Raw genomic sequence first — 14,981 nt, 5'->3', positions numbered from 1 at the left:
GCATTGAGGAATATCTAAACCCTTGAAAGGAAGAACAAACATATCCAGCATTCAGTGTTGATATTCCTAGGTGATGACTGAATTCTTGTACTGCAATTTTGATCAGCACCTGATCAGTGCCTGAACATGCTTAGAAAATGCTATAAAATATAACTGTTATACAATTATCTGCTTTAGTTTTGCAGCAACAGCAATAAAAATGCCAGCGCACAATTTTAATTTAAAAAAAAAAAGCAATAAAACCTCCAAGCATTTTGTCTTCGGCCCTGACACCAAATGCTTCAGAACTAGCTTATCTTGAGGCTGGTATTTTCATAAAGATGACCATTTAAGGTAGGAGAAATAAAGAATGTAACCTGTTAAATCTAAAGGCTCAATTAATTGCAACTGGTCATAGCAATGCTCTGTATTGTATCTGTTTTAGATTAAAATGGAGGGGATCTTTTTTAAAAAGTTTGGTTTGTGGGAGGAGCGAGACAAAAACTAGACATTGCTTTCTGAAAACACCAGATTTCTATTGCATATATCTTTTTAGCCTAGAATTCCATATTTTAGATTTTGCTTGCAAATAACAGGTGCCCTGCCTCACTTTGAGAGTCTAGTTATTTTATTCAAGGATGGAAATGCATAATTTTAACTGTCTTGAATTTTCTTATAGTGACTGGATACAATAAACTTGCCAAAGAAACTACAATCCTGTTTTTGTTCTATTTATAGGTATTCTAGTTACTAGTATAATAGCACATCTCACATATCCTCAAAATAGAGCCTATTTTAGGAGAGTAAGCTCGTGGTCTAGTTAATTATGTGGATTTAAGATTGTTGTCCTCAGAACATTGTCTACTTGGAATTCTGGGAGTTGTAGTGCCATTCTGAAGTTGTCTGGAGATTTCAATCTCCAATCTTCCAAATTGGAGATTGGATAGTGAGAAACCTAAGATGCAACCTCTCCTTGATAATCCATTGAGAATTTTGAACAAAAGCACTAATAAAAAATTAACCATTTTACATACGTGTTTTTAATCTTATTCTGGAAACCATTCTTTTAGATTTCAGAAATGTCTGATTTAGTCCAAGTATGGATTCTGTAAACCTTTATATGTAATTTCATGCTACTGACTTCTAACAAATAAATCAACTTAATATGTTTAATTTACATTTGACTAAAATGTGTCTCAAATAGCAGACAGGTTTAAGTTTTCAAATGTTTTTTTAAAAATCCTCCAAGTATTTTAAAAGGAACTTGTTCTAACATGCATATCTCAGCTACGGAGATGCCTCTTATACATGGGTGTCTCATCCAGAAATAAAGTTTTTACTTAAAAAAATTCTGCTTCTTCCCTATGCAAGTTCACAGCTGTAATCTCATCAGAGCTATTAATATTAAATAACATTATTTATCTCATATCGGGTGAGACCACTGAAAAGATGAATTACTCAATGAATATTTGCTGACATCACACATAAAACGTCAGATTTTCTGTAACCGTATCTCACAGGCATAGAGCAGAATAGGATATAGGCTATTAATAGTATTAACTGTTATTAATAGGAAAATAAGAGGAGGGAGGAATATGTTCATTGCCTGGAGTTATTTATAACAAGAATAAACAAGGGATATAAATAAATAAAATAAGTAGCAAAGTAGCATTTGCAGAATGCCAGGAAATGTTTGATGTCAGGAAAAAACTAAACATTTATTTTGGGAGAAAAGGAGTTCAGGTTTGTTCCTCAGGTAGATCACTTGTGCATTCACAATCTTATTAGCAATGGTATTTAATGTATTACATTGGGTTCCTTGGCAGTGAGACGGATATGCAAGATCAGCAGTATATTAATAGCCTCAGGAAGGATTCCTTGGTGACCCTGAGTCCAATGCTAAGATCTAACCTGGCTTTTGGGAAGCCTTTGATACAGGAAAAAACCCAATTGCTTTCTCTCCCTTACAGCAGACTGGCCTGAAAGCTTACATTTAAGTAATTCTTATCCATTTCTGGCATTTTTCAGATGCTGTTTCTCAAGTGGAGTTTCCTTTTCCCCCTTCCTAAATAAAAAAGATGTCTAAGAGAAGGCAAATTTTATGAGTTCACAACTCCAGTTTCTCCCCTTTGGCCAGCTTAGGTCCTTGGTCCTTAATAAATATAACAATTAAAAAAAGGAATCAGCCAAAACATAGATAAGTTCGTGGTGTTTACATATCATCCAGAGATGTATACATTAATTTTTTAAATAATAGTTAACATTTCCTTAAAAACAAATAAATCAAAAACATCACTCTCAAAGGAAATATCATACAGTTTCTTTCAATGAAAAATGCCCATCTTTCTCTTTTTGTCTTCTGGAGCAAGGAACAAGAAGAGGAGGGAAGATTGTTATACCTCCTTCCTACAAGACAGATATTCAAATCCGTAATGAAGAAAAGGACTATTTGTATTGCTGAAGAATAAGTAATAATCAGTCCCAATGTACAAAGATGCTTTTCCAGAGATATAAAATCAGAAGGCAGGTCAAAGAACCAAGGGTAATATTGAATGTGGACATTGTGTATGTGTATTTGGGGGGGGGGGGGATGATCATTATTAAGTGGTTGGAAAGTGTCTTGATAAAAACTGATCCTTCAAACAAATAAAGGGAGCTTTCTCCTGCCTCTCATTTCCACACAAATCATAGCTGGGGAGAAGTTATTTTGGTTATGACATCCAGCTGGAAAAAAAGGCCATCTCTTCCCTCTTTGCCAGCTACAAAATAAATAATTTAAACCTTCCTCTTCTGAAACTCTTGTTTATAAAAATATGTGCGTTATACATTTGGATCTGAAATGGAATGAAACTTTAGTTAAGAAGGGGAAAAGCTAGCCATTTTGGGAATGCAATTAAATTAAGTTTGAAAAAGAGGCATGGTTGTCCCACCGTGGTAACTTTCAGACTTTAACTCCCAGAATTCCCAGGCCAGTATTTAGGATTAGGAATTAAGGAGTTTCTTAGGATGGGTTTGAGCAGGTGTAAAGCTCAAATACAGCTTTGATCAAACTAGTTAATGGGTTGAGACGGAAAATGCTGCTTTGAAGAGTATACCAGATATTTTGGTATTTATTTTCACCAAAGACTGAAAATTTGTATCAATCCCTTTTTCATTTGCTACCTCCACCCACCCACCATGCTTTTCTTCTAAATGTGATAAAACACAACCGCTCATTCTGACCATGTTTCTAAATTGGGGGGAGATGCTCCGGGTTTGAATCCAACAGGATTTGAACTGGCTACAGTTGGTGCAGCTTTTCTTGGAGCAGGAGATGCCTTTGCAGCTCCTGAAGACATGGCACTACACCTTCGCAAAGGCCTGAGATGTGCCACAAAGTGCTTGGCAATTTACAAGCCCAACTCTGGGTTTGAAAATGCCTTCAGGCTCCAAGGTGTTGTATTTAAGGGACAATCTGAGGAAAAGCAATGGTGGAAGACTAGGTTTAGAGCTCCGAGTTTCAAGAGAAAGAGATACAATATCCCTCTCACTTGAGCAGGAGGCAGCCTTGGGAGGCTTGGCCTCCTCAGTGAGATGAAGCTATCACTGGGAAGAGCAAACTTCTTAAGTCATGGAGAGGGTGGGGAAAAGAGTAACACAACAACTACAGATTGCCCTTGACTTAATTGAGTCTGGAATTATGGTCATACATGTCCCTAGTTGTTAAAATGGGTCATCATATGACCCACTTGAATTTTCAACATTTTGGGACCTATGTCTGCAATGGGTGTATTTTTGCCGGTAAGTAAATGTCAGGGGTTTTTTTGCACACAAAAAAAAATATGGTAAATTTAAGTAATGCAACCATGGAGAGCTGAAAATGGCCATATAATGCAAGATGGTTGCCCAAACCCCAAAGTGTAATCATTGCAGGATTGAGTGGGGCCCCAGCTGCTGGAACTTCAAATCCGTGTTGTAAATACTTGGGGAGTGAGGATGTTGTAATTTTGATTGCTAAGAGACTGGTTGTCAATCAAGGAATATCTTGTTTTTGCATTTCTTAACATCCACACAAAAAGGGAGTTACACAGACTATTTTTTCTTCCCATTCATAAGCTCATTCTCTCTTCCTTCTTTATTGTTCCCTGATCTTATAACCTGAATGTGCAAGTAAATATAAACAAGTTCTGGGAAAATGGGAGAGAATCTTTTAACCATCCTGAAAGCATAATGGCTTATTATAAATGAAGAAAACTGTTTCCAGAATTGTTTTTAAAAGATCTGAATCTGAAAAAGAAAATGTAATTGGAGAGGCAATTCTTGTTGCAGTTCTACAGAAACAGAACTGTCATCGCCCAATTAGGGAGTGTCGTAATGATCATGTTATAACATGACAGTGGCAGTGTTCTCATTTGAATTCCTCTGGAAGCCACCAAAAATGTATTGAATTAACTATGGAAAGAAGCCCAACACATGTTGCTGTTACACTTGAGGCAGGAAAGAGCAGGGAGAATTAGTGGTAGAGGCAATGTTCTAATGATTCCACAAGCAACTGAGGAAAGAGGGTCAGTTTTTGCTTGGCAGTCAAGGAAGTTTGGGAATCATGATTTCTAGGCCTAACAAAGAAGAATTACAAGTTGTCAGTTACTAATGTGTGTCAGCTATTCCTGCTAGATACAGGCTACAAATAGTGTTCAAAAGTTATGTCAGTGTGTATACTTCAGTTGCCTGGCTCTTTGGCCCCAGCTGGTTGTTGTTGGTGGTGTGTTTGCTTCCTTTCTCAAGCCCAAATAAGGAGGAATAGGGTACATACATAAACATTAGTGTGCCAGATCCAGAATACTGTTTTCTTGGATGCACGCACAAGGTGGTTGGTTTGGCAACAAACTCGGAGGGACATCCTACAGAGAAAAGTATGTCAAAAAAACACTCTTGTAATTATTGGCATCAGGAAGCAGTTTGGGGAAATTAAATGATTTGAGTGATCCTGAAACACAGAAAACTAGCAGTTCAAAAGGCATGCTAGCTTACTCCCTGATGTGCTTGGCTTAGGCGAGCAAGGTGCAGTTTTTCTGTAGCTGATAAGTGAAAACAAGGCCTTTCCCACGTTCTAAACTGCTAATAGTCTGAAAGGGTTTTTCCATTTTTTTTTTCTTCTCAGACATGCAGACCAGCTGTTATGTTGGGAAGTAGAACGAAGAAGTCCAGTCAAACTAGGAAGTGTTCCTTTATCATGATCAAAGTTGGTTGCCCCTAGTCAAGGTGTAGTGGGGTTAACTGAGATGCTTCAAAACCATCTGACTTTGTCTGATAAAGGCTGAAGATTAACTCAGTTTGGAGAAGCTGCCTCAAAATACAAAGAATGCATCCATTCCCTGAAGTTGCTGCACTGTGGCAGTGGCCCAATTTCAAGTCCCACTGGCAAACCCCCCCAGAGCTAGAGGAAGCTCTGGTGGGGGAGGGGGAGATGAGTGAGTGGAGGCAGTGGGATGCTGGCATGCCATTAGACTGGCTAAATAGTGTGGTGGACCCACGATAGGAATGGTTGGTTTCATGGAGTTCAAACCAGGTGGGCTTGTCAGCAGATCCGAGAGATAATACAGGAGGATGTACAGAGAGGGGAAAGGATGGGAACTAGCTAATCCCCACCTCATGCCTGCTCCTGTTTCTGCTTCACTGAGATCCGTTTCTTGCGGGCAGCCAACATCTCGTAAAAAGGATCCACGCTTACAGCAGCCCTGCAAAAAGAAGTGTGATATGGAGGATTAAGGAGCCAGGTACAAAATAGGGAAAGGGACTGTGTTTCCCTCTATCCCCACTTAAGCCTCAAGCAGCGTAACTGGTGGGAAGATCTGGAAGTACAAATTCCAAATCCTGCTTAGCCATTAATGTTATAATTGTTGCTTTTATGTAATGCACCACATTCCAAGCCTAGTTTGCTGGCAAGACAATTTCTGTGTTCATAGGACAAGCTACAATCTGAAACTATGCCATATTATGACTTTGCACCACAAAACATGTTAGGATAGTGGTTGGGCTCCCACAATATTTTTAACTCTATTAGATCTATCCATTTTGTTATACACCCACGCCAACTAAGCCTTCAACCAAACCAGTGGTCTAAACATATACTTAACAAGGAAATGAGGAAAAAAAGAGGAGAGGGAGGAAAAGAAGTAAAGAGCATGTCTATGCATACTTGTTCACGTTAAGTCACAACAAAAGGCGTGTTCTTTAGGCAATCTTCCTATATGCACTGCAATGAGGAAATGCTGTCTCATACCAATAAATTAAAATGAGAAAGTTTTGACTAAAGATTTTAATACAGTAGGTTACTTACTAAGTGATTTTTTAAGGAAGCAAACTGGACATATGTAAGTTTCGGGGGGCTGTAATAGTTTGATCATAGATGTTTCACTGCCCAGTTACCCACCTCTCTATGCTGCTACAGAGAAGTGGCACTTCTACATCATTATATTTTTGCCTTATTAGTTCTAGGTTTTCCAAGAATACCACTATGAATTTATGTCCTATTCAGAATGTTGAATGAAACATTTAACTTTTATTAAACTGAACAATAAAAGCCTCTCCGGACTGTTCCTATTCTTGATGCATGTGGAAAGATTAAAACTTGGGACCTCAACTGAGCCTTCCCCGCAATACTTTGTATAATAGAATCACTTTTAAGATTAGCAAATTAAGTTTTTCTTCCTCTTTCATTTCTGAACTAGGTAACCAAAGGTTTCTTGGAAAGAAGAATCCTTTCTAATTTAATAATATCTTGGCACAACAGATATTAACCGAGAACAACACTCAGAAAAATCAGAAAAAAGAGATCCCCAAGACCAGTTACCCAAAGTTTCTGGCTTTGTGGACCGGCGGGGAAGGAAGGGGGTGGTTTCGCACCAGTAGCCAGCAAGTGCATGTGCACTTGCCGGCGCTCCATTTATGTGAATGACATGCACATGCACCTACCACACTGCAAATGGCACATACATGCATGTGCTCCCACGCTACCTGCACAAATGAGTGCACTCACTCGCTAGCCCTTTCCGCAGCCTGGTTGCAATCCCTCACAGCCCAGTAGTGTTTCTGGGCTCAAGGGATCCTGCCTAAGACAACATCGATGTCTCCCAATACTGAACTTTTTAAAAAAAAGACTATCTCAAAATTTATTAAGTCAGAGTAGGCTGCCAAATTCTGGGGAAATTTCAAGATTTATGGGATGGATATCATAACATGTTCTGAAGGTTCTGTGCCAAAGTTGCGTTAATCTTCACAGAATTTAAATCAATTGCTTTCTGTTAAATAAAGTCTTGGAATTTCAAGTGGATTATCAGGAGTAGAGCTGGGAATCAAGAATACTGAAAAGAAAAATAAAGTCTTATTCTCACTTGATGGATTTAATCCACTCATCTTTTTCTTCCTGTGTAGGCGCCGATATGCGGTAGACCATATGATTCCCCTCAACCACACGTCCATCTGCCTCAGTCTTACAGGCTTTGATTAGCTGGCCTTTGTTATTGGGAATGTAGAGTTCAAAACAATTCTACAAAAATAAAATAAAAGAGCGATGAAAGGAAGAGAAAGCCTTTAGAAGGCCACCCTTTTGCAAATGGTTGGTGAAAATGCCTTTCAGCAGATTTGGGAGTACAGAGAAGGAAATGAAAGAGAATATTTTGAAAAGGGAAATAAAAGGGAATACTTGTAATTCAGGGTTGAACTGTGGAGTCCTTGATGCTTTCTGAGCTTGTTGTGAACCATAGGAAACAGAGGCAAATGAAATATGGAAATGATTTCTGCTAGATTTTTTTTAAAGCTTTTGCTAATTCTCTAGCCATCCAACATCTTCAAAATTTGCTTTATTTGCCTGCCTGCCTGCCTGCCCAAGCTTTAGTTGAGGACTCTTGGTCCAAAGCAGACAATCAGAAAAGTGAAATGTAAGTTTTTCTGCAAATGAAACATGGCCACGAATCATATCTAGCAAGCAGCCACTTTAGCAATGCTGTAAGCAGTCATAATGTAGCATCACTTACTGGTTTCCGTGGGTCTTCTACTTCCCGAATGCTTAGGTTTTCCAGTGGGATGATGCCTCTTGGCTCTTTATCCTAAAAATGGATTTTAAAAATATGAATGAAACAGAATAGGCCCAATAATCTGGCAGGAAATTTAGGGCACTGAAAGTATATATTCCAGGAAATCTCTTGGGGGGGGGGGTCAAGTTTAATTAGTCTCCCTAATTTTGGACTATAGCTTCTAGAATTTTTTTACCATAAAGTAATGTCTAGCTGGAAATTCTCAGATAGCTATTCTTCTTGTGTCTGGAAGGCTCTCATAAGGGAGTGGGGCATGTGTCCAATTCTACAAATACTTCATCACAGCAGTGTTCCTTCCTCAAACTCTAGAAAAGGCCCCTCCTAACACAGAATCATTAGATGATTCCAGTCAGCCCTGGTGGCGCAGCGGTTAAAATGTAATATTGCAGGCTGACTGTGCCAAATGCCAGGAGTTCGATCCTGACTGGCTCAAGGTTGACTCAACCTTCCATCCTTCCACGTTTGGTAGTATGAGGACATAGATTGTTGGGGGCAATATGCTGACTCTGTAAACCACTTAGAGAGGGCTGTAAAGCACTGTGAAGGAGTATTTAAGGGCTATTGCTATTATTTACCAACTGAAACTCCCTCACAAGGCAATTGTGAAGATAAAACCAAGGGTGAGGATAATCATATCTCATGAATGAAGGCAAACATATGTGTCCCGGGGTAATGTTGCAAGATCAAATCTGGGATGGTCAACAGGACCAGAGATTTGCTCTTCTCAGTTTTTGGGCTTGTGCTGGAGCCAATCTTCAGGGAAGTTCATTCTACTGGAATAGGTGTTTTGGGCTATCCTTTGAATCGCATTTATGTGGTGCTTTCCCATTGGCTGAATGGTTGTGTTAGCCAGGGAAGTGACTGAAGCCTGGGAAATGGGTCCTTTATCAGATAACAGGGATGCTAATTTTCCACCAGTTTAGGGCCCTTCCACAAGGGCATGGCAGCACAAGGAAACTTCAGTCAATTTCTAGCCATCAACAAACCAATCAGCCAATAGAAAGGCACCAGATAAATACGTCTCAGAGAATAGCTCAAAGCATATATTCTAGCACAGAGAAGTTCCCTGAGGATGGGCTCCAGTACAAGCCCACCAGCTCAGAAGAGTAAATCTCTGCTCCTGGTAACCAATCCAGATTCGATTTTACAATAATTGTCTCCAATGACTTCAGACAATATAGATTTCATAAAGCAGATTAGAGCCTTAACCCAGAGAAACCAGCTCTTCACCAGTGTGGCAGACTAAATGGCAGTCTCTGCCTAGCTTCTTATAATGTATTCATCTATTACAGCACTAGGTCATAGGACTTAGAATGGCACTGGTGCTCCAGTATTTGATTACAAGCATAAAAACCATGCAGGGAGCAGTTATGAACCAGCTGTTAATCTTGCAAAGTTTAGGGGAAGAGTTTGCTGCATCCTGACCTCTTTCTGCCTACATATTTCTTGTAAATGTAGTACTTTTTGATCAATTTCTCTGTTCTCAGTGGGTCACTGTTCCTAGACTACTATACTGTTGCAGGCCTTCTTGACCAACTGGCCCATTTGATTCCCTGAATTGCAAACTCTATGATTCTTTAAGAGTACCAATTGCTTAATAGGAAGAGTGCAGGGTGGGTGGGAGAGGGAAACTGTACTAACTGTGGTGTATTCAAAGTAATAGAGGCAGTTGTCAGTCAAGATGAACCAGCGTCGCTTCCAGGTCTTCACCCGTCCTCCTGAAAACAAGAAAGAAAATCCATTCTCATTTTACATCTATGTCTACTTTAAGTCACTAAACATTCTCTATCTTCATACTTTGGGGTAGAAAGCCATGCTTATGAACAAAGCCAATGCAATAAAGAATTCAGAAACAACGTAAGACACAAGAGGGGAAAAAAAGAAGGAAGAACAAGACAAAACAGAACACAAAACTGAGTCAAAGTAATGAAACACAGCTGGAAAGGATTCTAGGAGTTTGCAAAATAGTACCTTTTCCAACAATAGATTTATTTTATGGACATTGAGGGATTCTGATTACCGTCTCCTTTTTTTAAAATGTTATCTTGATAATGAATACAATTCAAGATCTTTTCTTTGCCAAGATTTGTAAGGCTGTCCTCAAGCTTATAATAGTGTGAGTAGCTTTAATTTATCGTCAATTTGGATGTGTGTCTATGGAGATTCTCAGTCATCCAGGTCAAGATTATCCCAAGGGTGCTTTTTCAAAAGGCAAGTGGACTTCCTTGTTTTTCTTTGAAGATACAGTAGTACTTCATGATACGAACCCCTCGTCTCACAAACTTTTCGAGATACGAACCGGGGGTTCGGGATTTTTGTGCTTCTTCTTACAAACTTTTTTCGCCTTACGAACCCGCCGCCACGAACGGCGAACCCGGAAGTTCGGCAAAAGTTTGGGTTCGGCGTTCTGGTTTGGCCGAGAAGTGCCGCCGCCCAGCAGTCACCTTTTGAAACAGCCGGGGGGCTTCTTGGCGTTCTCCCGAACACCGAACCCAGAAGTTCGGCAAATGTTCGGGTTCAGCGTTCAGGTTTGGGAGGCCACCAAGAAGCGCCGCTGCCCGACTGTCAGCTTTGCAGAAGAGCCGCGGAGCTGTCGGCCGTTCGGGAGGCTCAAACAGAAGTGGGGAATCCCAATGGGGAATTCCATGGGTGGAGCTTTGACATCACGGAGACATCCTTCCTGGCCGGCCGAAACGTGGACTCCAGGAAGGACGTCTTCGTGACGTCAAAGCTCCGCCCATGGAATTCCCTATTGGGATTCCCCACCTCTGTTTCAGCCTCCCGACCGGCAGCTCCGCGGCTCTTCTGCAAAGCTGACAGCTGGGCGGCGGTGCTTCTTCTGGGTTCAGCGTTCGGAAGAACACCGAGAAGCCCCCCAGCTGTTTCAAAAGGTGACAGCCAGGCGGCGGCACTTCTCAGCGGCCTCCCAAACCCAAACTTTTGCCGAACTTTTCAGGTTTGGGAGAATGCCAAGAAGCCCCCCAGCTGTTTCAAAAGGTAACAGCCAGGTGGAGGCACCCAGCGGAGCGGCGTTTTTGCATTTTTTTTCCCTTGCATGCATTAATCCCTTTTACATTGTTTCCTATGGGAAACATTGTTTCGTCTTATGAACTTTTCGCCTTACGAACCTCCTCCCGGAACCAATTAAGTTCGTAAGACGAGGTATCGCTGTATTTCGCTTCTCACTCAAGAAGCTTCTTCAGCTCTAACTGGATGGTGTGGAAGGGAAGGATTTATATTCCTTGCCCAGTTATTCATTTGCATTATTTTCAGAGAGTCAGAGGCCCCTTTGAGGTTTATTTGTGTCCTCAGGGTCACCTGAGTCATTGAGAAATTGAAGCTGTGCTTTCTGTAGGATGTTTTCTGCCCTGTATCCCCCCATTCATAGTTGAAGACAGGCTCAGGCTGTTGGGGATAACGTCTTCAAAGAAAAACAAGAAAGTCCAGTTGCCTTCTGAAAAACCACCTTTGAGATAATCTGGACATGTGTTTTAGCAACTAAATATTAGGGTTATCACTGAGCACAAACTGGCACTTTAAAAATCAAACATACTCCTGACTTAAAAACAAGCTGCTCCAACAAAGCATAGCTGTGTTTTGGAAGCAAATCTCCTTTAAACAAGGTCACTGTGAGGAATCTGGGAGAAATTTATAGCCTCTCTAAACAAAGTTATCAACTCCTGAGGGTAACAGCTTTTTCATAAGCACTTGATTCTTTTGAACTCAGCCTACATTTTTAAGAAAAAGCAGTGCTTTTAGCATGCAAAGCAAGCAGTTGCTCTAGGCTTGAAACAAGATACAAGTTCAAATTTGTTGCAAAGCCAACAGTCATTCCAGCTTGAGGCAAAGCTAATCTGTACATATGCATGGGTGCAAATCTGGTTTATCACTGGATAAGGATTTTAACTCTTTTTTCTCTCTTTTTTGGCAGTCCTCAGTTAAGGTAATTTCCAAGAGCACTTACGCTCTCAAGCAGAAATGGACAAAGCTATGAGATGCCAAAATACTCTTTGAGAAACTTTCGAATACAGCAAAAATCCACCTAACCCAGTTTTTGCTGTTTCTGACAATTGCCAGGCAGACACTTCTGAGAAGCAAAGGACAGCCTGAAGGCTGACATCCATAGTATACTGCCTCTCAACAGAAGTTGCATTTCGAAATCTTCACAAGTATTAAAAAGTACAAGAACCTATGCTCTGGGGCAGCCACCTTATCTCTCTCTCTCTTTGTCTCTTTTAATGGGGGGAGGAAAGGCCTGCTTTCTAAAGAGTAACCCATTAAGACAGGTGGACTATTTATGACATGCAGATTGGGGACAATTCACAATCTATCTGCATATCTCTCAAAAGTACCTACAATTGCACTGCTTGAATATGGTGGTAATAGGACTGAAGGTATGAAGGTAACTGCAAATCCTTGGGGAGATGAAATTTTTTCACCTACCCCACAAAACTTGCTCAACCTCTCCATCCATTAATGTTTTGTCCTTCCCTTCCAGTGGCACCATAGCTTGATTGTATGCAGCCCTACCCTAAAGCTATAAGCATGATCAATTCAGACCTCTGTCAACAGCTGTGTCTATTACCTGGTGGCTTGCTGCAATGGAGGGGAGGGGGAAACAGATTGAGAGAGAAGGGAAAGTGTCAGAAAGGGAAGGATGAAGGGGATGTCAAAAAGACAGAATGGGTGCCCCCACTCACTGCTTTTGCTGCAGCCCCACCTTCCAATTAGCAAATGGTCCCAAACAGATGATCACTGAAGGAATGATAGAATACTCAACATAACATGGATGCTCACCCCTGCATCAAGACATATACCATTCTATGGGTGAGGAGAATGCTAATTCCTTATATCTCCTCCACATTCATTTTGGATCCACTGAATCACATCACAACTGATATTACAATATTTCCCACCCCTCCATGCCCTAAGGCCCAACCACAGACCCGCTTCCAGTCCAAAATGCACCAGGCAAACCAGCTGTCAGCTGCGAAGCAAAAGGTCCCCTCCTCTCACCTACCTCCTGGTTTGGGGGGCAGTATTCAGACAGTAGAACAAATGTAGTCCGCGCCGTGGGATGGTGGAGGAGAGAGGGGGGAAGGGTAGCAGTGGTAGGGAAAGAAGGGAGCAAAGAGAGAGAAGAGAAGGCAGGGACCAGGAGAATCAGGATAGAGAGAATGGGGGTGAGAAAGAGAGAGGGGGGGAAGAGAAAAAGAGAGAGGAAGAGAGAGAAAGGAGAACAAGTTACATCAACATAAGGTAGAAGTACATGGTCAAATCAAAAATCCTCCAACACAGACATAGGCATTTGGGGGCAATGGGATAGGAAAGTGGGACAGGCAGAGGGAGGAAGGTTTTAAATTTTATGGGGATGGGTATAAATGGGATAGGCATAACTGACAAGGTATTTTAAATCTTTGACAGGTTACAGAAAACCCTATCTCTAGAACAGGAGTGTCCAATCTTGGCAACTTTTGAGCGTCCACAGATCTTAAAATTGCCAAGGTTGGACACCCTTGCTCTAGAGATTTAGATGACATTTGCAAACCACAATGCAACCAAATTTGTCACATAATGGCCTCCACAGAGAGGCAAAAATGATTGCAACAATAGTTTGCTAATCACTCATTTCTACAGGTAGATTACTAAGTCACCAAGAGTTGTGGCCTGTTCAGCAAGCTGCATCTTAATCCAGCCAAGAATTCAGATTCCAAGCACAGCTCTTCAAAATTAATTCACTGTCCATTTAACTTCTCTTGAGGAAAATGACTAGACTAGATTCTATGTTTCTCCTCTTTGCCCAAATATTGCTTTTTTCCTCTCGTTTCCTCCACCTTGAACCTACAATGTTTGGGCCACACAATCCTCCCTCTCCATCTGTCCTGCTCTATTTCAGTTTGGCAACAAAAAGCCTGCAATAATATTTTACCTACAGCAAACGATACATTCTGTGTTGATCTACTAAAGTACAGGAAAAGAAATAGCCACATCCTTGGTGGAAGAACTTAAAGTGGTTTATTTTGACCAGCAAGTGTGAAAGCACCTCCATTGTATGCTTTTATTCCTTAACTTGTTCTCTGCTCCAAAGCCAAGATTTGCTACAAGAGCAAAACAACAAACAGGAATGTTTACCTGATTTAAGTTCTAACCAGAACATAAAACAGCAAAATAAAGCATTATTACATATAGTCCTCAACTTACAGCCACAACTGGATTTCCAACTTCTATCTTTAAGTGAGTTGTGCAAAGGTTTATGATCATTTGTGCCACAGTTGTTAAGTGAGTCATACGGTCATTAAATGAATGTGACTTCTCCTCGGCTTTGCTTGTTGGAAGCTATCTGAGAAGATTACAAAAGGCGATCATATGAATGTGGGATGCTACAACTGTCATAAATGCATGCGGGTTGCCAAGCATCCAAAACTGGATCACATGACCGTGTGGACACCTGACTATGGGGACCCCAGAATGATCATATATTCAAGGACTGTCTACGTCACTTTTTGCAATGCTATTGTAACTTCAAACAATTGTTAAACAAATAGTTGTAAGTCAAGGATTACCTGTACTATTCTATCTCAATCTCCTGGTAGGAAATCAGGACCAAAGTCCCATCCAATCACTTAAAGCAGCTTATCCCAAAGGATTATACCATTTTGGACTCTATGATGTTACTTTGGATTCTTCTAGTCTGGATCTGAGTTTATACTCATTGCCTTGCCTGCTTTGGACCTTATATTGCACCTGGCTTACTTGGGATGGACAGGAAGATTCCCTGAGGGTCCTAAAGCTCACCTATTTTGTGCCTCCCTCTTATCAAGAGTACTATTCCACTTACTTCGACCTAACAATGTTATCATAAAGCTGCATGCTGCTTGTCCAAGGAGGAATTCTTTGTCTCTGGTTTACAAAGTAGCCTGAGAGTAG

The 14,981-nt window shown here is 40.8% G+C and overlaps 1 protein-coding gene across 3 annotated transcripts in view; it reads right to left on the bottom strand.

Annotated features, from left to right (window-relative positions):
• The window catches only part of CYTH2 (cytohesin 2), a 45,691-nt gene that overhangs the window by 15,351 nt on the left and 15,359 nt on the right, over positions 1-14,981 (bottom strand). Inside the window, exons 9-12 of one of the 3 annotated variants that reach the window (XM_070729100.1) lie at positions 9,696-9,774; positions 7,995-8,066; positions 7,353-7,507; positions 5,608-5,696 (exon numbers count right to left, since the gene is read on the bottom strand). In XM_070729100.1, the coding sequence (XP_070585201.1) occupies positions 5,609-5,696; positions 7,353-7,507; positions 7,995-8,066; positions 9,696-9,774 (394 nt within the window). In that variant the 3' untranslated portion in view covers position 5,608. Of the gene's footprint in view, positions 1-2,177; positions 5,697-7,352; positions 7,508-7,994; positions 8,067-9,695; positions 9,775-14,981 lie in introns of those variants that run through there. The other 2 variants (XM_070729101.1, XM_070729099.1) reach the window with 2 other exon arrangements.

This window comes from Erythrolamprus reginae, chromosome Z (assembly GCF_031021105.1).
Source record: "Erythrolamprus reginae isolate rEryReg1 chromosome Z, rEryReg1.hap1, whole genome shotgun sequence".
Lineage (NCBI taxonomy): Eukaryota > Metazoa > Chordata > Lepidosauria > Squamata > Dipsadidae > Erythrolamprus > Erythrolamprus reginae.
Note: the sequence above shows the minus strand (reverse complement) of the source record. Positions and strands in the feature narration are given on the sequence as shown.